Genomic DNA, 27,514 nt, shown 5'->3' on the forward strand with positions numbered 1-27,514 from the left:
AGTCAGCCATGTTTATAAGACAGATGTTTCTGGGACATAAGAAAGCTGGAAATTACTCAGTGGCGTACCGAGCAAGAACTCCTCATGCTATATTGCACTGGAATGAAAAAAGATTATCTTTGGATGCCTAAACACAAATAGTAATCAAAGTAAGTATTTAGCCCCAAACATTATACTGCTAGAACACAATGTTCAGTTCTGGTGACCCAGGATTTGTGACAGATGTTGAAAGAACAGGAAGGATCCAGAAAGGACACAACAGAAAGACTGAAGGGCTGGAAACATACTTTAGCGTGTAAGACTCAAGATGGTCCAGCTAGTCAAACCCATCTCATAATGTTCTGGGTTAACAACATATGGAACAAACAATAAAAAGTTATTTAATTTAGCCATCTGTGTGAAACCAGAGGCCAAAGCTAAAAGCAGATAAGGATGATAACGCCAATGTAAATATTAATTTATTCTAGAAATGAACAAAAATACCGTTTTTGTGAACAGAAATACCAAGGCAGCAACTGTGGTATATTCAGTCACTTGAGCCAATCGTATTTATTGAGATTCCTGCATAAAGAGTATCTGATTTTCAGATAAGCCTTAAGACTATTTACACAGCAGGTAAGATTATGCTGCCACTACAAACCTTCTCCCATTTTTAGCCCTCAGCTATTTGCATTTGTCCCTTTTTTTTTTTACCATTCCGTTCTACTGAACAAAGCTCCACAGGATAGTACTCAGCTCAGTACAACCCAAAGCATAGATGTTTTCCTAACCTACGTGTCTGAGCACATCGCTGCTTCCACACATATTATTTAGGCAGTATTTGTGTTATTTATTTAGCCAGAAGTTTAGGCAAAATGAGAAGGCTTTTAAATAATGTGAAATAGCTGAACTTTTGCAGATGCACAGGCCTCCAAATCTTCACAAGATGGAAGCCGTATTGCCCCCTCGACAAAATTCTCCTTGGACAGGAGGAAAACAGAACGTTTGAAGCTTCGGGAGTGCTCTCCGAGTTACCAGCTGCATTAGTGACCATTTATCACACAAACTACACACCCGTGAGGGGGAAAAACACGTCTACCGGCACGAACTCACACCAGGTGACACGGGTGCTGCCGGAGCCTGACATTATCACTTCATCTGCACCGAGAAAATGCACCTAGGCCGCCATGGCCTGAAGGCGAGCAGGCTCCCTCCCGCCGCCCAGCCCAGGTGACTCAGGCGACCGCCCGACCCCATCGGTCGGGGAACCCGCGGCTGCGCCTGCTGCCAGAACCCTGGCCTGGCCCCGGCCCCGCTTCGCCGCCGGCAGCGTCGCAGGCACCCGAAACCTCGCCCCCGCCGCGAACCAGCCTCGCCCCCGAGGCTCCGGGCTCTCCGGCCAAGCCCGGCCCGACCCGCCCGCCCGGGGAGGAGAGAGCCCCTGCGCACCTGAGAACTTTTTTCAAAGGCTCCCCGCGGCGGGCGCGAGGAGGCGGGGCCGCCGGGCAAGGCGCGCGCGCGCGATTGGCCGCGCTCCCACCAATCCCCCCGCGCCCGTCCGGGCCGGGGGCGCGCAGGGCATGCCGGGAGCGGTGGTTCCCGCGGGCGGGCTGGAAGGCGGGAGCGCGCGCCGCCCTGTGGCTTGGGATGGCGGCGGCGGCTGTACTCGGCCCTCGGGCTGTGGCCCGGTGGGGGCCCTGCGGCCGCCTCCTCCGTCTGGGGCAGCGCCTCTCCGGCACCCGCTCCCGCGGAAGGGACGCAGCTCTGGGGAGAAGGAGAGCCCGAGGGGCTGTTGGGTGTTTATTCCCCCGCTCGTGAACGTGAGCGCCTCCCCAGGGGCGGCAGCCGCCGGGCCAGGCTGCTGAGGTGGAGTACGTAAGTGTGCTCCGGGCACGGAAACGATGCGGGCATCCGCGGGGGTTACCTTTTACAGTGCGCCCATGCTTTACCCTCGAAATGCATACTGTCCTCTGCACATAAAGCATCTACAAAACTTGAAAGCTTCAGCATGAAGAGGGCTATGCGTACGTTCATTTGTTAGCAAAGAATAGTGGAATGCTGATTCTTCAAATTGAGGGCTTACAAACATCTGGTCTGCTGCCAGCTCTGGGAGAAATGCCTTCTGACTAAAGAAGCCATCGCCCTGTAATGTGAGTGTGACAGGGAGAATCAGTGCTCAAATGACATGACTTTATGAAAAAAGGGGAAAAAACAGGCCAGTATTACCTGGGACATTTACTGAAGGCCTGTGCATTGAGAACTGCACAACTGGGTTTTTTTCTGCACTAAAAAAGAAATGCTACAGTGAAGCTAGGAAATACAGAACGCTTCAGCCACTTTTTCAAACTAGCAAACAGGAGAAACCAAGGAGCTGACTATCATGATGTGCCCAACAACCGTAGTATCAAAAAAGGTCAGTGGAATCATACTCTTAAGGGAGCTTAGGTGCCCAAAGAAGTCCAGAGGATTTAAGAAGCTGGACAGGGAGTAAGCAGCCCATACAAAAGCAATTCAGAGCTTTAGTGAAGAGGTAGCTGAACAGGGAGGAAATAGATGAAATGGAGGAAGAGCTCCTCCTAGTGTAGTTGGCCTTTAAAAGTTGACTTGAAAAACCTAAGTCACGATTCACAAAAGCTGTCTAAGGGAAAGGAAAGGATGTCTGTTGCTGCAGTTTAGTTTCAGTGGAAACAGGAGGGTATGACCATAGTGTAACCGTCATGGACTGCTATTTCCTGCATGGTACAGGGGGTAGCAGGAGCCCTACCTTCACATCAGAGGTGCAGGGAAAAGTAACATTGCCTTGATGACTTTTTTCCCTCCCACAAATGCAGCAGGGCTTCCTTCCCCTTCACTTCCAGGTCAACACGCCTCCTTCCCATCTTCTACAAAAACAGAATGCCTGTATTAAACCAGAGAACCGTTTTGCGATGTTCAGCAAGGCAAGCAAATCTTACCAGCCAGGTAGGTTAGAAGATTTGCAAGCAAAACCAATATATTCTGGTGCCTCTCCTGGAAGTTCTTTGCATCTCATTTCTCAGTGGAGTCATGACTGTTCCACTCTCTACTTCTCAGATAGGCAGATACACCTTTCAACCTAGTGGCAAATAATCGTCCATCATCTTCTCAGTGTAACTCGTGAAAGTTAATATTATATATCCAGAGGATAATCAGAGAAGTGTTCCCATATGCCTTGTCACCATCAACATTCTCGAGCAGCAACACAGGAGGCAGCTCCACAACTTCTGTATGTTTGACTAGAAGAGTAGTCACTGGGGAACCAGGGCACTCTGCAAACAGCTCTGCTCTGTGACCTTGGTCAAGGCCCTTAATGATAGGGTATCTGTTTTCCTTCTGGTTTGGTTTTACCTATTTAGACTGTAAACAGAGTAAGTAGTGCCAGCCCAATAGACTTATGTGTCAGGCATGATACAGCAGAGAGCTGCTCTAGTCTAAGACTTTAGCTGCCCTTGGAACTCAGAAAGGATTAATAAAGTTAAGAGATAATTATAAGAACTGAGCTTCACCACATTAATTTAAGAAGGTCCTTTAAACTGGCAACACTGGAGCAAGACCTACAGAAAGGCAAAGTATAACAGCAACAACAAACCCGAGTCTCATAGAAGCTGAGTGTTCTAAGATCAAACACACCAATTACAATGAAAAAGGGAAGGGTGATTAGCTTGCTAATGGGCAAGCCAAAAGGGATAGAGTCTGATTCGAAGGGCACCAGATTAAATGCTTATCAGTTCTTAACCAAATACTCAGCAGTTAAGTAATTCTGCAAGGCTCCAGAATTGAAAAGATAATGGCAAAATTTTTCAGTTCTGGAACAGAACCCACAGAAAAGTTTCTTCCTCAAACCCAAGACAGCCTTTTGTGAGCATCTTCAGATAATTGTTTCGCATTCTGGAACATTTCAGATCATTCACTTAATTACTAACACAGCATCAGCTCACTGATACTGACTACAGTCCTCAGGTTTATTACTATTTTCCAACTATCAATTCTTGTCTTAAAATGAGCAGTGTTCCCCTGTCCCTGTGAAAGGAAAGTGTCTCCCCAAAAGAGTTGACTCTATGAGAACACAGCACCAGTTCTTACAAGGGTAATCCAGATACTCAGATCATTTCCCCACCTTATGCTTGCTGACTAGTGTCTAATTAGTCTATTATTCTTATTCCTTGATGCCTAGCACATTCTTTAAAGAAAAGCCACCCATGCGCTCATGAGACTGGAAAGCGATTATAGACCAGCCCATGCTTTCCTGGGGTTAAGGTCCCAAGAGGCTGCTCAGTAACAATACACAAAGGAACCTCCAATGAAGTATTCTCTCCCTTGCTGTCTCTCCAAAGGAGATGGAGATTTACTTCCAACCCTTTGAGGATCCCCCATCTCAAAAAATTGAATTTAAAGGATCTCACAAGGAGGCCTGTACCCTGGTTAAAAATGCTTTATTTTTCATGCCATCCATGCCACCACAGCTTTAGCAAAGCTACTTCACTTGAGACTTTCCCAGCTGCATCTGCTCCAGGGATGGGGTAGAGAGAAAGGAAACCATCCTTCTGTTGTTTCTACAAGTTGCTCAGCACAACCTCGCTGTTATCATTGGCTATAATAAACAGATCAAGAACAACAGACCTGTGAAAATCCCATCTTCTCATTCTGACTGATTCTCCCCCCCTCCTAGTCCTCTGAACAGTCTGTGGACCAGATAAAGGCTTCTCCCCAGGCAATTAAGCTTTTTCCTTCTGCTCAGGAAGGATTAAACCCAATTATAAAGAGTCCTCCTCACATATTAGTGAGGACTTGTCTGATCACACACATTTACACCCAGGAAAAAGAAGCTTTTTTCTCAAGATAGGCAGAAGGCCTGTTTTCCACCTCTTCACGCGTGCCACTGTGGATTCAGAATTATCCATCACCCCCAAAACCGTTTCAGAAATATTCAGCAGCAATGCAGAGTTTTTGAAAGAGAGCATCTGTACCTCCTACCCTTTTTACAGAACAGCAGACTAGCCACCTTCGGTGCTATTGCAGGCAGAAGGACAGACCCACCTGCACATTACAGCTTTGAAAAATTCAGCTGCATTTGCTTTCTGCCCAAACTACAGAAAACGAAATGAGAGACCTCAGGGATTATTCTGCTTTTAGCTTGTACTCATCTAAGCAGATTGCCCTCCAAGATCAGCTTCATACTTCCTTTAGCTTTTTCTGTTTAAAGGGACAGCAGGGATCATTCAAGTCTTTGGGGTTTTTATATTTACCTGTTAAGTTTCTGTTAGATGAGAAAGCCATGAACTGGTAGAGCAGCAGCATAATAATCAGTGTGGAGTTGTTGTTACCAGAGCAGATCTTTACCTGTACACTCTAAACTCAATTTACCCTACATAAACCAAATCTGGCCTCCTCCTGCCTTTCTCCTATGCCCTACCAGCACCCCTTTTTTGCTGCCTTGTCTTGAATTTCTGTTTACTGAGGTGCTGGGGTTGTCCCAGTAGTGATATCTGCAATTGCCAGACCTTGCCACTCTCACCACAAAATTTTCTGCAGCTTTCCCTGGGATGCTGAGATAGACCAAGAAATGGCAAATATCACAGCAGCAGGCTTTTAGGAGCATTGCACAAAGCAGATAATATCTGACTAAGGTAACCCTTAGGTCCCCACTGCAGCTTTTTGTTGCTAAAGCATGTAAAAGCTGTAACATATCCTATTACTCAGAGAAACTTGAGCTATATTTAGACTTTTGTCCTATGAAGCCGATCTGTTTCACTGTGACTAGCTATGAAAGCAAACTCAGCAGTTCAGTGGTTCCCCTTTGATCAGCCCAGTTCTCTGGGGACGTGCGCACCCAGCATGTCACCCTGTGATCCTTCACAGCAGCCAGCTTCTATTGACAAGTCACAATTAGACTAGAAAAATCCAAGCACCTTGCAGCGACCAGCAGAGAAAGTGCACTGTGTACCCCTTGTCATCACACACAAAGACAGACATCACGAAATTAGTGCTGCTGGTGCCTGGTTTTAGCAGTTACAGTAGGACATCTGTTGCTTTCAGGTACAGCCCTCGCGCCATCTGCGGAGGTCTTCAGTGGAGAAAAGAGACAACGGGAGCTGGTGGACTTTACCGAGAGATGAGCTTTTTTTGCTTGGACAACACCAGCAGAGAAGGGTAGATCCCAGACACTCATCTCTGTGCGGTTGCCAGGAATGGGGGTGCTCTTGAAAAAAAGGCAGACTTATTCATGTATAATGTAAAAAACCACCCTAATATGACTGACTATTTTTGCTCAGCTCACCACCTGAGGAGCATGTTCCAAATCAGTAATGGCAGTGAAAGTGTCTTGGTTTTTGGAAAAGAGGTCTTCACTTTGTGATGTTACAGATTAATCACTGATAGCCCAGCAGCTGAACTGAGCCCAATGGCTCTTATTTCAAACGAAAAACACACAAACCAGCAAGCAAACAAAGCTGGAACATTTCATTCCATGAATTGTTTCAGTCTGGGGCCTTCGGTTCTTGCATGCTTTTCATTCTACTTCTTTTTAAAGTGATGAATGAGATCCCTATGGCTGGGACTACAAAGGAAGCTGCTCCAGATGTCCTCACCATCCTCCCAGAAGATGTTGCTGAACTGTTTCCAGAGGTGGCTGAGTGGCATGGAAGAGAGGAGAAACCACCAAACCTGGGCAGAGAAAGCAGAGAAAGGTCTCCACTCCCACAGTGCTTGTGCCTTACAGTTTTGTGCCTGGCCCTGAAAGAATGAGACAGCTTCATGCCTTGCAATTGAATGTTACTCACTCCCACACACTACCTACGAGCAACTCGGCAGTCTCAAACAAGATAAAACCAGAGACCCAGTGTCCTGTGTCTTAGCAGTGTTGGCAAACAGATGCAAGAGATCTCTTAGTGGATAATTATAAAAGAACTTACCTACAAAGGAAAGAAGACATCAAATTAATTTGAGGTGAATATTTTTTACCTTGAAGCATGGTGCTTCTTATCCATTTTACGGGGATGAGTGGACAGCAGTAATATATTCATATATCACCCCAGGACTCCACTACCACAAACTCAATTACAATAGAGAGTATCCAGGCAAGCATGTTTGCCATTCACTGCTTGGGCATGATGCCATAGCTATGATCACATTATCCTCACCCTACGTTGACTACCCATGACAAATTGATTTTACAGAGTCAGAGCTATTTTCTAAATCGCTACAGAAAATTATCTTAAATTAACTATGCAGCAAATTAAGCCTATACTTAATTGAAGTGAAATAGGACATTTGTACAGCAAGAAGCTGAATAATGCTTGATTAGCTGTTTTGTTGAACTGGGGTCCTATTAATTGTCCAATAACTAAACTTTAGTTTCGGTGGTCTTTAGGACATAGGCTTATAAATCTGCAAGAAGCATCACAGTCCAATCCAATCCAGTCATTGAAGGTATATTTCCCCAAACCTCAGGAGTTTTCACACTCAAGAGGGAAGAAAGGGCATGAAATGAGAACATTCCCAGCCTCGCAAAATAAAGTGCACCATAAGGGAAGGTGCCACTGAGCTGACAGAAGATGGAGCCATCCTGCATTCATCACTGACTTTCATCATAGCTGTACTGTCATGGCATCAGCAGGGACTGGTGCATCCTAGGCTGTGTGACTCAACAGCCTTATGGTACCAAAGGTTTAATTCAACTGGCTGACATTCAGCTTCCACTGGGAGCTGCGTGTTTCCATCACCTCTCAGCAGGCATTCACCAATTTGCATACAAAGGCCAAATGATTTTTAAAAGCCTCTGATTTGAGCTGGCTTGATTTTAGGGCTTCCAGCTTGAAATACTTTCAGCCCCAGGGGTCCAGAGATGCCATACTTTTAACTAGAGCCATCTGAAGAAAATCAGGATAAAGATGTCCCAAACTGGTAAAACTTGAGTCACTCTAAATCTGTGGTCACTTTTTGAATATCTGGGTTTGAATGATAAGATCAGGAATGTAGACAAGTCATCAGGGCTGGGAAATGGACAGATGAGCATGAGGCTTGTTTGTCGTAACTCTCAATGTTATGTTTAAAACAAATACTCTTTAAATATATCATCTGACTTCCTTCTTACATTGGTGAGGACCCAGAATAAGGTCAGTGAAATAAATAAAGTTACACAAAGCAAGACTAAGAACAGAATCAGGGGTTTGGGCATTAAAAATATGGACCATAAACACACAGATTTGGCTGTTTCCTTCTCTCTGCCTTTAAACTGAAAGGGAAAAAAAGAAGCTCAGAAGATGAATGAATGTCAGATGTGAAGAAAATCTTTGGGCTTTCAATTTCCTATTATAAACCAGGACTAGAATAGTAAAAAAGCAGCAGAGGTCAGGAATGAGATACAGTGAAAAAAAAGCAGTGTGCAAACTCTTATTCCAGGGATAATGGTCTCAATCTGCTGTGTATGAAAAGAGACACTGGGAGAGAAAGGCCAGAAATAGCAGAAGGTTTTACAGAGCAAGGGAGGGATACTGTTATTTGTACTAGATCTACGTATGGTTCAGTCTGAGGTTTCGTAGCTGTAATTCTGAGAGCCTGGCATCTGCCACCCCACCCCACAGTCTCTTACCTAAACCACACAGTGAGTGCACATGCACTGCTTTGCCATCTGGGAGGAGACAGAAATGAAAAATTCTGGAGCCACCCCAGAAGCCAAGAAGGGCAGATGTTTGGTTTCTGTTGGATTAATCTTTTGGCTGGAGATTAAGCTTTGTTGTGGGTAAGATGCTGATCTTAACTGGATAGCTTTCCTTCATATCTGCCAAAAATGCCTGGAGTAGCACGCTGGCTCTTTTCATGCAGTCTGTCAACAACCAAAGTCAATACATAACATCAAAACTACATATTTTAAAAGACATGGAAAAAATAGGTTGGGATGGGCATGAATTCCCTCAGTCTCTCCTCCACTGCTAACTTCCCCTTCTTACCAGTGGTTCCATTCCTCCTTCTGCCTGTTTAAAACATGGAGAAAAAAGGAAATTGCTGCCACCACTTTAGCCACAAAACTGTGGATATTGAAGGAATCCAAGAAGAGCAAGACATTGTTTATATACACCAAGGTGGGAGGACTGATTACTTAATTTACTTGAGTAAATTAAATTTATTACTGCATTGCTTCTGAATAACTGTGCACCAGGCATACCCCTCAAAAACTCGTTTACTCCCAAGCCTGAAAAAGGTGAGATCTAGATCCAAAGATCATAGCCAAACATGGAGTTTCTATCTGGTCTGATGACTGGAGGAGCTCAGAGAACTACCACAGACCCCCTGTTCCGCTAGGAGGTATGGCAGGGATGTCCTGACCCCCTGGTCTCCTGAGGCTGATCCCTAGCAAGGGGATGGGATAGGTGCCAGGAAAGCACATTCTGACAGGCATCCCGAACCATCCCTTTTTCATTGCTAAATTTACTCTCCTACAAGGGGACTATAGCACATGGCAGCTGTTTGCAGGGTAAAGAGAGAAATCAGGGCTATTTGTGACATCTATTTAAGGGCGCTTTAATATATATGCAGCCTCTCTTATGACCACTGCTTTACCTAATCCTAGTTTCTAGATTCCACCACACAAATGCTTCCTGACATTTACCATCTCTGGCACCATTAAACTCTGTGCATGAGGGTGAGGGGAACACGGTGGGGCAGTTCACGTTTGAAGGCCAGTCACAATGCACAGCCAAACCAAAGCCCCATATGGCTCTGCAGGCTTTGGAGGGCACCTGCTAAAACCAGCTACTTTCTGCCCTGCAGGTTTCAGCACTTGAGATAAATCCTGGCTTCCTTGGTTAATGGATGCTCCTTCCTTAGGAAAACACGAAAATTCGAAGCAGCTTTGTCTGAGGTAGGATTTAGTAGTAAGTGAGGTCCATGTTCCCCTCGGTTCTCATCCAGTGGTGTCATTTATTTCAGCATCCAGTGAGCATAAAACATACCCTTTGTGATATAGTAGCATTTTACACTGAGCCTGTGACCTGTGAGTGACTGTAGGAGACACAGAACCACAGAGAAATTAGTCCGGACCAAGGACTCTACCTTTTCCTTTCTTTCAGGAACTGGAGTGGGAAGACCCAGGTCTGTGCTAGTGTATGGTTTTGCCTTGCAAGTGGCTGGGCTGCACAGGCACTCCCTGTTGGGATAGTCCAGTTTCACCAGCTGCCTGCACTGGGCCAGGCTGGTGCTGGATGGGGGCTCCAATGGCTTCTGAGCACCACAGCTCTGAGCTGGTGCCCTGGAGTGCCTATATCTGTACTTTAATTTTATTGATAGTTACTGATATTCTCAAGAATGGATTTTAGAGGGGCTGGTGTCAAGGTTTGGATTCATGTCTTGTGGAATTGGAAATTCACATTCTAGCAGTGCTTGCTGAGTCTTAATCCCTCAATGTACAAAGCAGATAAATAATAGTCGTGCAGGATTGGGAGTAGGAGGAGGCACCTTCATTGTAAAACCCTGTTAAAATTTAGATCATCACAGTGAGGACCCTGTCAGGGCTTTTGTTGCATCTTTGGACGTAATTCTCTCCCTTGCAAGGTCTTCTGTGCTGGCCAGCTGATGATTGCATTGGCCAAGATACCTGCATTTCAAAACCACTATACTATTACAAAGTGCCCACTTCTGCCTGCCTTCACAGAGGCAGACACTTTTCCCCCACATAAATAACCTTTTTACAGTCCAATGAGTAAGCGCTGCTTCTCTGCTCAGGCTCAGTCCCGATACTCAGGCTGCAAGGTGTTGCAGCACAGGGGGCTATTTGATCAACTGCTATTATTATAATAAAAGCTATCCCTGACAGAGCTGTAGGTAAAATTTCTCTCGGGAGCAGCATTTCCTGCTGACTCCATATAGCAGGCTTGGCAGAACACCCTGTGCTTTACAGATATTTTTTGCTGGAAACATAAAAATCCTCCTGCAGGGCCATAGAGCCAGCCCCCTAAAGCCCTTGACCCTGAATGTGTAATCTCCCTGGAGACCCAGTGTACATGAAGAAATATAATCTTCTTGAAGCATCTGCTGTCTGCGTTGTGTTAAAATATGACTGGGATGCAACTGTCTAATCTCCAGCTCACTCATTGCAGAATCCTTTGCAGGGCAATAAAAAAAACCCAACCCAATCTGAAAGGAGCTCTTGCACACAAAAGGATCTCTCTCTCTTGCTTTAAGGAGGGTTATTTTACCACGGCTGCAGCCCAAGAGGTTTCTGTGGCATCCCACAGACATTTCACCTGCTTTTGTGTCCTGGGAAAGTAATAGCACACAACAGATGGGAAATGGAGCTGAGTTTCAGGAGGTCACTGTAACAGCATCACATGCAAATCCTTCACCCGCTGGGACCTGCCTGGTACATGAGCTGTGCTGGGGAAGCTGGAAAGAGCTTTCCTGCTCACCCAGGGGCTGAAGCTCAGACGAGGCATTCAGCAAGGAGGCCTGGGAGGGCTGCCTTCGCCAGCGGGGCTGGCTGACACATCAGCTTTACCACTGGGGTGAAAGGGAAGGGGAGGTGTCTGTTATCACAGAAGCGAGAGAGAAAATGGATGTCTGCTGTGTTTTTATTTCTTTATACATTTTTTTGAGCCAGTTGGAGGACGTGGTCTCTGCTCTGAAGACACATGTGCAAGGAGCAGGAAAAAGTAAGAGCTTAAATGCAGAACTGTCAAGGAAAAACCATAGATGTGTCTTGATCTGCTGTTGTTTCCATTTTCTGCATTTTTTTTCAACACCGTAAACTTGCCTCCTTGACATGTGCCCTGCCCTTGCTCTCAGTCTCCCCTAGCCTTACTTCTCCCTTTAATGCTGGTGTCCTCATTTCCCCTTTTGTACATATGACCCTTTCACTATGCAGGGATTAGTATCTCACTCAGAAATATGTGAAATAGATATGCAGATGATTTAATTTGCTGGGTTTTGTAGGGCTAGCGAGACAGATTGACATGGAGAGAAGGGTATGTTCTAACAGGTCAGCTGAAGAAAACATCTTGTGTAATGGGAAACAGGCATACAGAACACCAGCCCAGCAGGGAGACCTCAGGGGATGGAGACGAGGTGGTAAGGCCAGGCAAATAAGAAAGAGCAGAAGAAAAGGTCGAAAATGTGTCTGCTTCCCATTTGTTATGTGTCTGCCAGGGAGAAAGGATGAGAGCGGGGAACGTGAGAAGCAAAAGAAGAGCATAAGTCCGCTCTGGCTACAGGCTGAGTTGCTGGTAGCTCATTTGGAGAGAGGTGATGGAGAAGCTGATAAAAATGCAGGTGTAGAGAGGTGGTGACAAGCTAGGAGGGAGACAGAGGTCTGAGACGTGAGGCGGAGATGGCAGTAAAAGCTGTGTAACTAGATGGGGGCACCCATGTGGGGGACACAGCTGAGCTGAGCAGGGATCCCCAAGGAGGACGAGAGACAACAGAGAGGCTATGAGAAGGTGACAATGAAGAGCTGGAGATTATAGTGCTCTGGAGCCCCAGCCAAGGAAAAGTTGTCAAGTGGCAAGGATTGAGTCAGCAGATCCAAACCAGGAAGTTGAGATGAACACCAAAGCCCTAACATGTGATAAGACCTTGCCAGGAGGCAGTTGATGAGGCAGAGAGGAAGGACAGCACCTAGGCGATGGAACATAAAGCAGAGAAATCGGGTTTAATGGACCATACATGGTGTCAGCCAAGGCCAGCCTTCCCGCTGGCTTTGCGGGCAGCCGTAAGGTCACAGGCAGCCTTGCTGGGACACAGTGTAGTGACAACACCACTTTCACCAACAGCATCATGCTGGGTGCGGGCCTGGCTCTTGCCCAGAGACCAGTGGCCAGGACAACAGTAGCCTATGCTGGCGTTTGGAGATGTCTGTGCTGCTTCCAGCAGTCACACAGCACAAAGCCCTGCCATAAACACACTGCTGGGGGCCACGCTGCCTTTACTGTGAGATCAAAGGGCAGCTGTGCTTTGTCATCACATTTGCCAACAAAATATTTACAAAATAATTACTATGCTAACTCTAATCAGCCTCTGCTGAAGAGCCAGATGACTGTCCAATAACATTAAAAATCCATTTTGCTAGAGCATGCCAGCATCTGACTAACGTGGACACCCGTGCATCACATGCAGAGGAGTCCCAGGGAGAAGAGTCCTAGGGTGCCACCGGCCGTGCTCCCCTCCACTGGCGCCACTGCCATGCTCGAGTCATCAGCAGGGATTTGCTCTCCTGTGTGACGCAGGGAGATAAGGCTGGATGGAAAGGGGCAACAGAGGTACCTCGTGGACATTTTGGCCAAGCTGTTTTATTAGTGGAACAAAGCTGGAATGTTTACTCTTAAAGAGACTTTTTTTAATGCTTACTGTGATACATAGCACTTATATATCCTGTTGGGGACAGGCTCACATCAATGTTACAACAAAAGGACAAGTTGTGGTCTGGAGAAATTGCAGTGTGACTGAGAGTGGAGATGGCAGGTAGGCACCCGTGGAGCAGCAGCAGAACTGAAGGATGCTGAGGATCAGCACAGCAGCCTGGGTGGGAGTACTTTCAGTTGATGCTTTAGCTGAGGAAGAGTGGATGGGTCTGACTCAGGCTGAGTACACAGCGCTCTCATCAGCAGTAAGAGAGTGCACTGAGGGTTAAGACAAACCATAGCAAAGACATCAGAAGGTTCCCAAGGTGATAACTCCCCTTTAAAGATGGAGCAGGATAGTATGGCATGTTTGCCAGAGACATTAATCTGATTTAAAAGCCTTATGTAAAACATGTTTGAAATACATGGGCCTAACCCGCCTCTCTGAGCTGGGTGCTCATCGGTAAGAGGCTTTAACCCCCTGCCAGAGCAAACTGAGGCCTTCCTATGTACCAAAGCATGCAGACATGCAGCCTGTAAGGTCAAAAGCCGTCAACTCAGATCTTAACCTGCTTCATGTGTATGCAGAGATTCATTCTGGATCTTCTCTGGATCGCATATGCTCAGGAAGGTGGCAGTGAGTGGGCCCAGGCTGCTGTTGGCAGCTAAGCAGGTGATGGCTTTTCTTTGCCAGTAGAACTTAGGATGCACAGTGGTGCAGCATGGAGGCCATCAGCTATTTTTATTCATGCAAACACACACGCTCACTATGTGTATATGCATTTATATGAAGGATCAGTTGAAGTTATGTCTTATTCCACATACATTGAAACTCAAAAGAAATTGATGTGAGCTTTTTGCTGAATTCAGCCCTGAAAGCCTAATAGGCACCATTGTGTCGATGTTACCGCAAAAGCACTGAACAATAAATGCAAACTTGCTGCTATACTTGTGTCTGAAGGCAAGTGTGTAATATGTTTTCTGCCTTCCAAAGCACTGACAACTGCAGCAGTTGTGGATTTTAATGGAAGCTACAGCTTGTCAGCAATCAGCCCATTTGTCTTAAATTGCCAAGGGTGGGGTTCAGACAGGAGGCTTAGGGTACCTGTGACTGGAAAGGGACAAGTTACCAAAGGAGCTGATGGAGAAACAGGAGCAATGGGAAGAGCTGTGGCACCAGACGAGTGGTCTGACAACAGAAACAGCAACATAGGTAAGCTCTGCAGTAACTGCTGACACAAGCTGACAGAGCAGATGGTCACCTCAGTTTAGTCTCTAACATGGCTTGTTGCCCCTATAATATTTACCCAAAAGTACGCTACTGATGGAGATGGGATTATGTAGCGAACAGAGAGAAATCAGTCCTATTTTGTACAAGACAGAACCATGCTGCCTATCAGCTTTGACAGTCCTTTCATGTGCCAGCTTTGACTTGGGCAGCTGGAGCGATGTGATGATGTACAAAACCATTTCTGGGACAGCTTCAGATGGTGGAAACTGGGTAGCACTTTCCTGGTTCCCCAGTTTTCTTGGAACTTTATTAACTCACTCGTCAAATCTGGAGACTTGGTGAACTGGTAAAATCTTAAACTCCCTTTCCCAGGTCTGACATGACCTGGGAGCTGTCAGGACATTTTCATCAGCCCCTGATCTGTGCTATTTGGGGTTAATCCTGACCTACTTCAAGGCCTGAAGGGAGAATTATTTCACTAGTTTGTGAAAATCACTTAGAGATCCTTCAGTGAAGACTGAAAAAGAAAGGCAAATACTGTTATTCTCATCCCTAAAATACTAGGTAAAGAACTATACTGAAGTAGCAATATAGATGTGTTGCAAAGCAGATTAAACAGAGAGGAGAGAAATTCGGCATTGGAAACTGTCCCATATTTGAAAGGGCAGAGATCTACAAGCACTATGATTATCTCAGCTCACATATTTAATAAATATTGTCTCAACTGCGTATGTTTATTTTTTTTATTAAAGAGCAAATTTCTTGTATTTGCTTCTTTCTTCTTCATTATAGCATCAAAGCAGGACAGCATGCCACACAACAGTATAAAAAACCAGCAGCACCAGATACTTAAGGGTCTTTAGCTCCTAAATTGACTAAAGCATAAATACAAACTGACGTCAAGCATTTGGGATTACCATTTAAAAACTGCTGTTTTCTGAGACGCTAATGAAGGCCATTCACATCAGAAAATCCAGTGGCTACAAAAGAAGGAGTGAGCCACCCAGACTCCAGAGTAAGGAGTCTGCTTCTTTTAGAATAAAAAACCTGCCAGTTTGCTTTAGACCTGCGAGAAGTCCCAAATAAGAACATGGAAGAGCTGCTTCCAACCTGTCCAGCCCTTGAAGATTTGGGAATGCAGATGTCACCACCAGTCCTTGCTCTGCTGCCGTTACCAGCAGTGGTCATATCACCCCTCCACTCCTCACAGTCCTTGGACGGCAGAATCTCAGCCTGGCTGTTCACTGGAGCTGCACAGCACACCATGTGCAACGCATCTACAGTTGTGTGATGCTAGTGACCTTCTCCAAGGCTGTCACACATCTGGTCTCTAAGGTCTCGGTTAAATAGCTGAAACTTTAAACAAGATGTTTTCAAGTAAGATCTTAAGCAGTGATGAAGCTTATACAGGATCTCAAGTCTTTCTCCCTCTTAAAGCATAACAAACATTTCCACTGGCACCCATGGAATTAAGAGTACATTTTGTAAGGCAAAATGCATTCCTGAGTAGGTGTTTGTACTAATTCAGGTGCTGAAGTGGTATAGCCACATGGCAGCATGCTCTGTGGGCCAAGGTATTCTGCTTTTCAACACAATTAACTTAGCAAGATGGAGCACAGAGCTGTATGGCTTTCAGTACCTATACTGGCTTAATGAGCACTAGCTTGTATATCTCTAGGTGATGTATTTTTCCATAGAGATGTAAGTCAGGAATCTCCTAGGGAAAAAGAGGACTAGAGATTTTAAATATCCCTTCTACTTCAGAGGAAGTTCAGGCAATCATGTACTTTGGAGCAAGCATATAACTTCTGCATTGCTGCAGGTAGTAAAGACCTCAGTGGGGAAGCACAGCTTTGTATTTGAAGAAGTGGTGCCTTTGGACACAAACTAACCAGTACATCCCCAGCCGCTCCCTAGGACTTCTGTGAAGATAGCACTTCTTCCTTTGGCATCTGTGCTAGCTGCCCAGGGGCCAAAAGCGGAGCAGGTACTGGGGGCACCACCTGCTTCTGTAACTTCCCTCTTGTTCACGAAGCTGTGAACTGAGTGGGCAAACCCTTGATGAAGCAAACCCTTGCCAACCTAGAAGAAATAAGCCATTCCACAATGATACAAATTCACTGTCATGCCTGTGGATGATCACTGTTCCCCTGCCCAAGCGGAGACCAACCTCTCTTAGCTTAAAACCTTGCGTGGTGCTGAGGCTCCCGGGCAGCAGCAGAACTTGCTCCATTCCCTGGGGTGGGAGGTGGATGGAAGGGAAGGTTCCTTCCCCAGGGGCTGGCTAAGGACACTTCAAGGGGAGCAGGGGAGACAGGTGCAAGTAGAGACCATTTCCCAAACAGGGACAATGCTCCCGAGATCTCTCCAGCTCTGTGACCATACCCAGTCATTAGGTGCCAAAGCAGCTGGGCGAGGGGAAGCACAGTGGCAACAGCTTCTGATTTAGCCAGGCCTGCACCAGAGATTTCCTTCTACAACAATGGATGGATTGCAGTATTTGGTAGCTGCTGATGTGCAGGAAGGCAGGGGAAGAGGGTAGTCTCCTCATATGGTTCAGCTGCAGTTTGCAGGCAGAACTGGAAGCAAAGAACTCCGGTCAGCAAGCATCCCCCTTGAATACAGGGCATACTGCATGCATTCAGGGCCCAGGATAAACAAAAATAGAAAAAAAATTTGGTTTCAGTTCACATCATAGTGGTGGCTCATGTTTTATTCATAGTACAGAAAGGGCAGAAGTTCCCGTGAACGGAGAAATCCCCTTTCTTTCTGTGCAGGTTTCAGAAAACCAGTCAGCAGCAGAGCAATGCTGTTGAACTCAGGACTTCAGTCACCTACTTCCTAATTCTCAAAGCAGTTAAAGCCTTGCAGTCTTTTTTTTACCTTTTATAGTCACAGGACTAGTCAAGCAAAACCTTGACTGGATTATTCTGCTTTAATTACAAAACGCACTCAGGCCAAAGGTGCAACAGAGCACCTGGTATGTATATACACATCTCTTAACTGTAACACCAAAGACCAAAATGCAGCCTGGTTCTGCTGCACATCAACCATTTCCCTCTGGCACAATCTTTGGAGTATGAACAGACATCCCAGTAATGTCTGAACTGCCTCTTGTGCGCAGGACACCAGCCTCTGTATTTCACCATGTACTTTGAGATCCTTTAGGGTGGACCACGCAAGAGGTAAGCAAGAGAAGGGAGGCAAAACTGGAACCTTGGGGTAATTAGAGTCCATATCCCACCACCCACCAGAAAAGAAAAGCAACAATGGGCCACTCTCTCCTTGCTGCAGTTAGGACAAGGTGGATAAATCACAAGGTTTTTTTATTGCTGGTGAACTCAAAACAGGCAACTTTAATCTACTGAGGAACATACATGTACAAACAAATGTTAGGCCTTGTGCGTTTTTCTTCTTCTCAATGTAAATGTCTCTACAACTTCAGTCCAGCTCCCAAGCTCTCACTGAGCTGCCACTGAGATCCTGGTAATGTGCTCTGGGCACTTCTGTAAGATGTTATAAGAAGCATCACATGTATCAAAAAGGGAGATTTTGCAGAAAAGACAAAGCTCTGACTGCAGCCATGTTGCTCAGAAAGGCAAAGTCTGGCTAATCCTGCTGCATTAGGTACAGGGTATTACGTATAATTATTTGAATTGATTTAAGAATTTGCCGGGTCCCTTTCTGTTTCTGGTGTGCAAGCTGCAAGTAAAGTGCACTTCTGGGTATAAATTACACTCTACGAGGATGCAATAGCTGGGTGGTACATCAGTGGAAAGCAGGCTACAATAGCTGTTACAACAGCACAGGCAATAAGGATAATGGAATAAGATACTAGATGCTGCTGGGAAACCCCTCTGTAGTTTGAGCATCCAAATATTACATCACTGAGCAAAATCAGTGTCATTTCATGGGGACCTTCTAAAGTCAAGACACGTGACTGTTACTGTGCACCAGGTTAGCTCTGTGGACAGCCACTCCTCCTCCTCCCCCAGTCCCAGCGGCAGCTGGGAGTCACCAAACCACATTATTAACTCATTTTTAAAAGTTTTATAACAGCTAAGGAAAAAGCAGGGATCCTAATGATGTTTCTATGAAGCTGAGGATTTCAGATGATGCAGGGGTAGTGTAGGAGGCAGAACAACACCGCACTTAATCTGTGCTGTGAGAGGACAACCCAGCTCTAGACACTGTGTTTACTGACCATGACAGAACCAGGGCCAAAATGAGGAGATCCCAACTCTCACCTGCACCTTGCAGTTCTTGTTCTGGTCCAGTAGAGGTCATCTACATTATCCCGTGTACAAATCTCATGCCTTTTTTTTCCCAGGTATAGTGTGAGGTGACTGCTTCACCTGAGACCATCTAGGCTGATAAACTACATGCTGTTCCTCTGATTTCATAATACTGGCATCATAGCGTGAAAGAAAAAAAAAAAGCTGTTCAGGTTTGTTCTCTTTTCATTTAATGAACTATAAAACAGGCAACTCTAAATTCCCACTTAAGTATTCTGGGTGCTTCGGGAGACACTGCATACCCCAGGGCACATTTGATTAGCTCCTTGCCACCAGTGTTTTCACGTGTCCATTGCCAGCAACGGATGCCACCTGAGAAGGGGGAGAGGAGGATTAAAATAATAGCACTCTGTGTGATACAAAAAAGGATTAACACTGCCTTAGTAAGTGCAGAACCAACAAACAATTCCTCTCACAGGGCCAGGAGTGCTTTTCCCCTCAGGAATGGACGCCCCAGGGCAAGGAGCAGGTTCACAGCTGAGCACTCCCTACCAGAGACAGGGAACCCACACAGAAATAGCCCAGCCATTTCCAGCACAAGAGTGGAATCCTACAACACGTTTGCATTTCAAGCCAAACTGATCCCTGGTGCAGCTCTGTTGACTATGTCGGAAGAACACTTAAAATTAATCTGGCCCTACAGGGCACCTACAGCAAACTTTCCCCATAAACCAGTTAGGAGTGAGATACATCCAACAGCTGAAAGCTCCATGTTTGTTGCTGATTTCAAAAGCCAAGACTTGCCAGAGCGATTTATGAACCTGTGGCTGCCGCTATCAAGCACTTTCCCTGCACTGCAACTTTTCCTGTATTCCTCAAATGTCCCCAGTAAGTTAAATTTCAAACTGTCCCTGGTGCAGGTAGTTCTACAACTGAGCCACAGGCACTCTGTCTCACTCCACCCCTCTACTGCTGCTCTCCCACTCGAACTCAAAAGCCTCGCTCAGGCAGAGCACGAAGAAGTGCTCTTCAGAGAGGGCTTTTTTGCTTGAGTAATTTGGGGTTTTTTATAATGTACCAGGCAGCATGGCATATCTCTTGCTGCCTCCAATTATTGTCATGACAATATGGCTGTAGTTATTTAAAGTAGAATTTGGGCAGGAAAAGCAAATCCTTGTGATACACTGAGGGGAACAGCGGGCAGAACTGAGCCAGGACCTGCCAGTGCTGAAGGAAGGTGAGAGTCAGTGCCAGAGGATCAAATTCTTGATACCACATTAAACACATGAAGATTTTGACTTTCAAATACAATGGGTTGCAGCCAGAGTAAGTCATCAACATCACCAGAAACAGAGGAATCCCTGGGAAGGAAGGCAGAAAACTCTTGTGGCCTGTACAGTCTCTACAAGGTTTGCACGGCTGGGATGGGAGCTGCAATCTGCAGCAGACCTTCAGGCAAGGTCTGCTCTGGGGGGACAGAGGAGGTGGGAAGACTTATGCTATTTCTTGTGCCTTTTGCCAAGATTCAGATTGCACAGATTATGGTAAAATTCACTCGGCAAAAAAGGCCTTTATTAACCAAAAAAAAAAAAAGAAAAAAAAAGAAAAAAAAAAATCTAGTGAGTATCAGGACTGAGATTTCAAAAAGTACAAGATCTGTATAAATTCAGCAAGATGTCCAGCACCGGATTATTTCATGGTGCAACAAAGAACCTGGGGAGAGGCCAGTGGGACCTCACGAGGGGAACACCATCTACCTCCCCAACAGACGGCCAGTCTTAGGTTCTTCTCAACAGCAGATGGATTTTCCTTGTTCCTGCAGCATCTCAGGTCCCACGGGAGGTATTGGTTGCAAGCAAGCACCTGAATATTGCCTAATGGAATAAGCCAATCACTAATTCAGCTGGCGTGTGTCCATGCCCATCCACTAATTAGGTTTTTTTTTTCTTTTTGGATGTATTTCTGCTGTAGCATTTCTTTTTCTTCTTTCTCCACATAAAAGTGTAAGCAAAAGGACTGCTTTCATCTGTAATAAGTTAAAATCAGAAATGACCTAACTAACAAGTAACTGATATTGGTCCTTGGAGCCCAAAGAGTAAAATCCATAGAAAATCTATTGGTTCCATTTTTTTTTTCTGGTATATCCCATGCACACCCCCATTAGAAAAATGGGGTTTATGAATCTTATCATACAGCAAGGAGCAGTACCTCAGAGCCAGAGCTGACAGTCCACGGTAGAGGTCTGGGCTCTCTCAGATTGCTAAGTGTGGTTCTGAGTCACTGCTCAATCAGTCTTCACATGGCCGTTGGCCAAGGCAACGGGGATGGTGGGGGCCCCCGGCTCGGCAGTCTCATCAAATCGCAAGCGCAGGGTGTTTCTGATCACCAGCTGCTCCATGATGAAAGAAGCACAAAACCATGGGATGGCATACTCCAGGGTGATGAGGCCCATGAAGTCAAAATCAAACTGGGAATAGTCCCATGGGCAGGCATTGAACTGGCGTAGGATGAGGCCTGTGGTGAACTCCCAGAGGTATGTCCAAAGTGTGTAAATGAAGCAGCGCACTAAAATGTTACACTTGTCTTTGAGATATAGATACATCTTCTCCACAATGAGGATGGAGGTGCCATAGATGAAGAGTGCCCACACACTGGTTACACCTGGGAACTTCCAGTTAAAGTTGACCACGAACTCCCAGGCAGCTGTGAACATCACCTCACAGAAATAGCCGTGAATGGCATAGAGGTACCATCGGGAGAAAGCGGTCAGAGGTTCTGCCGCAGCCATTCTTCTGCACACACCCCAGCAGGCACCCTGAAATGGAGGGAGGGGGGGGGGGGAGAGAGAGAGAGAGAGAGAGAGAGAGAGAGAGAGAGAGAGAGAGGAGTCAACACGGATGTCACAAGTCCTTATCTCCCAGATGGCAACACACACAAACTCGTAACATCCACAGAGGGCAAATCTGAGAAAGAAATTACATTTAAATTGTCTCTTTTTTACCACAGCAAATTTTAAGTCCTGTGGAAAGGTGGCACCTTACTGGGCTCCAAGTCTCAGAACGGGCCCAGGCAACATATACTGCTCTGCCTGAGAAGCAGGATGCAGCTGGTATTGCACTGGTCATAAGGAGGGAGCTGACAGGTACAAAGGCTTTGCCAGGGGTGAGGCTGCTAAAGAATTACTGGTTGCTAGTAAGCACAAAAATATAGTCATCTCACAAGGAGCACACATCACTGTTTTGCTCTTTTCAAGAAACAGCACTGTCCCCTACTTTTCTGAATCTAATATGGAATAAATTAGATTAACACAGCACTGAAAGCCTGGGCCTTCCAGCTGTCACCTACAGTCTCTACACCCAAAATGTTTACTGTAGTGAAAAACTGAGCTTTGACTGGAGCTACAGAAAGGGAGCTGGAGGAGAAAATTTCAGAGGTTTTACACTTGCAGACACCACACCTTACACCCATTATTCAGCTGAACTGTCATTTCTTCTGTTAAAGAACTCATGCATTGTATGGCTAGGATTTGAAACATAATTTTCTTATGGTGTAAAACTGCCTGATACCAAGTCAAAAAGCACAAGAGAGCCATTGAAATCCATTCAGATTTGGCTTCAGGACAGCAAAACACAAAGGAGGAGAATAAAAAGGAACAGCTGAGCACAGAAAGAGGTGGTTAGTCATGATAAATAGGAAAAGAGAACAAACTCTAATTGTCTTTACAGGAAGAAACTTGGTGAAGGTTTTGAAAGGGCACAATTTGCTTATCACTGAACTGTTTCAGCACAATTTTTTTTTTACATTTTTCGCAGAGATTCACAAGGTCCCAAGTATTGCTCTGCCACACTACAGTTGCCAGCCCAAGCTGATTTTAAGCATAACTTTACTGAAGCCTTACAGATTTGACCTCTTTCATTCTGAGGAACTTACTTTTTCAAGTTGGGTTTCTCCTGACTCTTCCTCAGGCACTACTTAACTTGCTTTCTCTGGACTTGTCAGTTCTGTGGCACAAGGTGCTAGGAAAGGACCACACTAACCTTACGTGCAGCCCCTCCAAAGAGACTGTTCCTGACCTGCCCTTGTAAACACAGTGCCTCTCTGAACAAACTATTAACATGCAGTATGACTGAAATTCTGATAGGAGATGAGAGAAGAGAAACATTTACAAGGAGAAATGAACTAGAATAATGAAATAAAGACAATATGCAGAATATTCCCAGGGGAATATTCAAAGAGCTGTATTCATGACCTGTTCACTCCTCTCTTGACACCCAAACAATCAAAGTTTTGGCTGTTCATATGATGTCGGTGCTTGAACAAAGACCCTTTTCCTAATGGCACAATCTGTTTTACACGAGACGCTGAACTATCATCAGATGCTACAGATCTGGGTCAACAGCACATTCTGAGCCTGTGGATGAAAGACTGAAGAGTCACTAGGAATCCCCTCATGTTTCCTAGCTGTTCAGTCCCAACAGACCCTGCAAGACAGCAGTGGAGGTGGCACATGAGAAATACGCAGGGGGTGTATCTGCACACAGTTCAGAGGAAGCTGATGTGCAAGGGTTCCATGAACTTTCTCTCTGAGAAATGCAATGTTACTTGGTTAGTTTGCCAGCACAGCCGATAAGCTTAGGAGTTTAAATCCTCAAATCATTCCTCCATTCTCACATAATTTCAAGAACAAATCCATAGTCAAGAGGTACAGGAGTAAGGGAAAGCAGTGAGAAGGAAATGGACTGTAGATATCTCTTGTCAGAGTGGGGATACATGGCTGCAGCAAGAAGGGAGAAGTTTCTTATATCTGAGGAGACAGACATCAAAAGGTGCAGAGGCCTTAAAAGTCATACCTGTTGCTAGGTAAAGCACTGAGGAAATATGGAATGTAATTCTCCAGGGCAGAAAATGACTGTAAAGTTTTTACTAAGCTGCCAAGGGATTGTATGCCTTTCTAAGCTTTTCCACTTGTGCTCCTTACTCCTCGCACTTCTCTCTACAGCTTTACATGAAATGTATTTGAACTGTTAACTGGGAGCATCCACAGCATGCAGTACTATCTTAAGATTTTCCTTCTAATTTTGAGAATCTCTTCACAAATGATCACATAAATCAAATGCGCAGAATGTCCTTCCCTCTCAGTCCCTCCTGCCCACCAAAGCCAAAGACTCACAGAAACATATCCAACAAGCCACATCCTGTTCTACCCCACACTATTGTCTCTGTTCAATGAAGACTTCTTTCTTCTGGTTCTATACCATGTACTTAATAATTATCTATTTATTCTCTATTTCTTTTTTACACTTTGCAAAATACCTAGTCATTCCACTAGAAGTCTAATAACCAAATCTAGACCAGGTCTGGGACAACTACAACACAAGTTAACCCACTGCAAAGACCACTACTGACTTATTTTGAATCCTAAGCATTTAGAGACTGCAAAGAGGCAAGCAGTCTCAACACACTCTCTCAATATTTGCCTTCTACTGTCACGTGCCCAGTCAGCCCAACCTTGATGGGAACTTCCTTCTTACAATATGCTTGAAAGAGTCCTCACAGGCTGCCTGCTGATAAAGAGCATCCCAAGATAGGGCAGATGCCGAACTGTGGTAGCCCAAACATAAATTGGTACCATTGTGCTAGGCAGTACGCAAATCCATAAATCACAGCTCCTCCTTTAAAATATTTAATTCAAAATAAACGGAAAAGTACAAAGTAAGACATAGAAGGCAATGGAGGATACCTAGGGAGACTACAACAATCTACAGCACATCATTGCACAAGTTAAGGACTGTACAGTGTAATGGTTACAAGTCACTTGAGCATTTACAAAACAATTAAAATTGCAAATTGGCTGGTGCCTGGTAGGCAGTACAGCACAAGAAGGTCTCAAGAGGGAAATGAAGGAGAAAAGCAGTGTTTTATTGAGCAACAATTCATGATAAAAGGATCAAGCTGAAAAGTAGTTACAGGACATTAGTGGGAGAAGAATCCAAACAGAAGGCCACGACTGAATTCAGTACAAGATGCAGATCTGTGAAAAGCCTCAAGTAGATAATTGAACTTGATGATGGCAAAACTTTTAATGGAATGACAGTAACACAGACCAAAAAGCTCTGAACGTACGGAAAACAAATGGCATTCATCACTGAGGTAGTTACAGTGGGATGGGCAGCAACTTCCTGAAAAACAGGAACATAGCTGCCACCTACACAGTTGTCTCAGCAGAGAGCAAACAAATCATGGAGACTGCACACAGACAGCCATGGTTGTACTGAGGCTGCTCACACTGTGTTGTGTTGTGGAAAACAAGGAACTTCTAAATTCAAAGCTACGAAAATGCTTTCAGTCATCAGCAAATTATATTTTAAGCAGCTAAAGTAGAAATAGTTCCTCCAATACAATGCTATTAGGAAGCCTGAGCTAAACCAGCACAGAAATTTTCCCCCTTTCTCCAGTAGGACCTTCTTTTCCAGCTTGCTAATATAAGAAAAAAGGCAAATCTGTGGAAACCACACATGGGCCTTGGAGGAACGCACAGTCCTTGCCCTGACTGCCCTGCCTGTGCGGATAATGCTGCTGGCAATGCAGAGGCCAAGAGCCCTGCACCTACAGCAAACAAGCACAGGCCTAACAGGGGATAGCATATGAAGGACTGTTTCTCTACAGAAATCTGGTTCAGAAGATTGGGGCATGCCTCTGACTTAGGGTGCAAGAAAAGAGTATTTTAACAACACAAAAATTATACTTTTGTATTTTAGAATATCAACTCTGAAATGGCTATTAATTATCCCCTAGGTTGTGGTAAGATACAGATAAACCTGATGCACCAGGGCAAGTAAGGAGAAAGGCCATAAATCCCAGACTGCCCTGTTTCATGTGCAAGACCCTTCTGCGCAAGAGGAGTACTTCCATACTTGCATTCGGTTTTGCAGGTGACACAGCCCTGGTAGGCAAGAGGCAAGTGCTTGGAAAATGGGCTGATGGTAGACCCAGAAATAATGGCACATTTGTCACACACAGGCACTGCAGGGGAGACATCAAGTGCATATCATATTCATGCCTGATTAAGTTCTTAAGCACCGCCTAGTTCATTTTTTTTAAAGCTCTCCTTTGCAGTGGCTTTCTGCCTGTTTCCCTGCTACCAAGCCAAACGGTGCCTCAAAAAAAATCTCTCACAAATTGTCTCTATTGCCTCTACTACAGCAGAATTATTGAGACTCAAAGTCTCCGGATGGGTATAATGAGACCTCATCAAGATACTCTGAATTAACTCTGAAGTGCTAATAAAAGAAAATCACAATCAAAAAACCTCCATGAGACAATTCCCCTGCTTAGCCATGGCCTGAGGCTATAAATTCTGTCAGCTACCTGATTCACCACAGGTAAACTTCAACTACTGCAGGCAGTTCCTTACTCTCAGTGCCCAGTTGTTTCTCCCAGTTAAAAAATGAGGACATAGTGTTATTTTACAAATTAATATTTGAAGTATTTACTAATATTTAATTTTATAACATGCATGTTCATATTTCTAAGAAAGGCCTTAGGTACATCTATAACCCTGTGTTACATGTCATAATTACTTTTTAATTTGAAAGAGTACTTGCAGAGGCGGCACACACATAGTAGGGTATTTCAGTCCCTCCAAACAGGACTGCGAGCAGCCCACATCTCTGGAGCAAAGGGCACCTGCCATTCCCTGACCATAAGCTCTACTGCTTATGATATTCTCCTTCTTACTCAAAGAGTAAGCATTACTTTACATATTAAAGTAATAGTTTATGATTACTTTTTTAATTACTTTCACTGGCGCATCACTGTAGCTACTGTGTTCTTCCTTAAGACTGGGTGAATCAGATGTGTATCTGCTTTTCTGCTTTAACAAAGAGTAGATACAAGGACGTGTTGATGGATATTGACATGACTTTTTAGAGGTAATTCTTCATCTCTTATTTTGCATTTTCCCTGTGAGTAAACACCAAATGAGCATGTCTTTGCATCCAAGGACAACATTCAATTAATGTGCTGCAAATGTGGCTTCAACATTTTCATATAAATCTCACACAAACCTTTAGGAGTAAAGATTTACAGAACACTGGTGCTGGATTTGGCCCCAAGACATTAGTTCATCAGTGTTTAAAGATTTATGCAGTAAAGTCTTAGCGGTACTTATGTGCTGAAGTCATAACTCCAAGGAGATATTCATCCTCCAGCTAACTGAGCACCTCAATTAACTGTGGCTCAGAAAATAGAATTTTGACTGTACTGAAGTGTGGAATAGTTCCAGCAGATCGATTAATCAAGCCCTGCAATGAAGCTAAAAGCATGCCACAGACTGTTGTCTCCACAGACTTGATGTCCATTCCTTACTCTCAGCGCTTTCAGGATGGATCTGGAACCTTGAGATTCTGGTCAGTTCTGAATGTATTAATCATCTGGTTTTGCTGCATCTCTCTCTGGTTGTCCTGGACAACCAGGACACATGTTGTCTCCCCAGAGTTCTACTCACACCGCCACGTACTGCAAATAAAAAAGCACAGCCCATTCCCAAAGAGCATTTTCCCCTCATTTTTGTCTCTAGCTCCTTTCCCTTAGGAGGCACATCATTTCTCTGCCACTCCTCGTTCCCTTACCCAGTTCACTCTGTACCTGCTGGCAGGCTCTGATCCCTGCCTATCTTTCAAATCTGTTCCAAAGAGAATTGGGATGCAGTAAAAAAGAATGAC

The 27,514-nt window shown here is 45.0% G+C and overlaps 2 protein-coding genes across 13 annotated transcripts in view; both read right to left on the reverse strand.

The window, feature by feature from the left end:
- RAD51B (RAD51 paralog B) overlaps window positions 1–27,514 on the reverse strand; it is a 446,199-nt gene that overhangs the window by 400,441 nt on the left and 18,244 nt on the right. The window lies entirely within an intron of this gene.
- TMEM229B (transmembrane protein 229B) overlaps window positions 15,255–27,514 on the reverse strand; it is a 41,475-nt gene continuing 29,215 nt past the window's right edge. For all 8 annotated transcript variants that reach the window (XM_074909737.1, XM_074909732.1, XM_074909733.1 and 5 more), the window contains one exon: window positions 15,255–21,606. In XM_074909737.1, coding sequence (XP_074765838.1) covers window positions 21,076–21,579 — 504 coding nt within the window. In that variant the 5' untranslated portion in view covers window positions 21,580–21,606 and the 3' untranslated portion in view covers window positions 15,255–21,075. The remainder of the gene's footprint in view (window positions 21,607–27,514) is intronic.

The sequence above is a fragment of the Athene noctua genome, chromosome 6 (genome assembly GCF_965140245.1).
Source record: "Athene noctua chromosome 6, bAthNoc1.hap1.1, whole genome shotgun sequence".
NCBI lineage: Eukaryota > Metazoa > Chordata > Aves > Strigiformes > Strigidae > Athene > Athene noctua.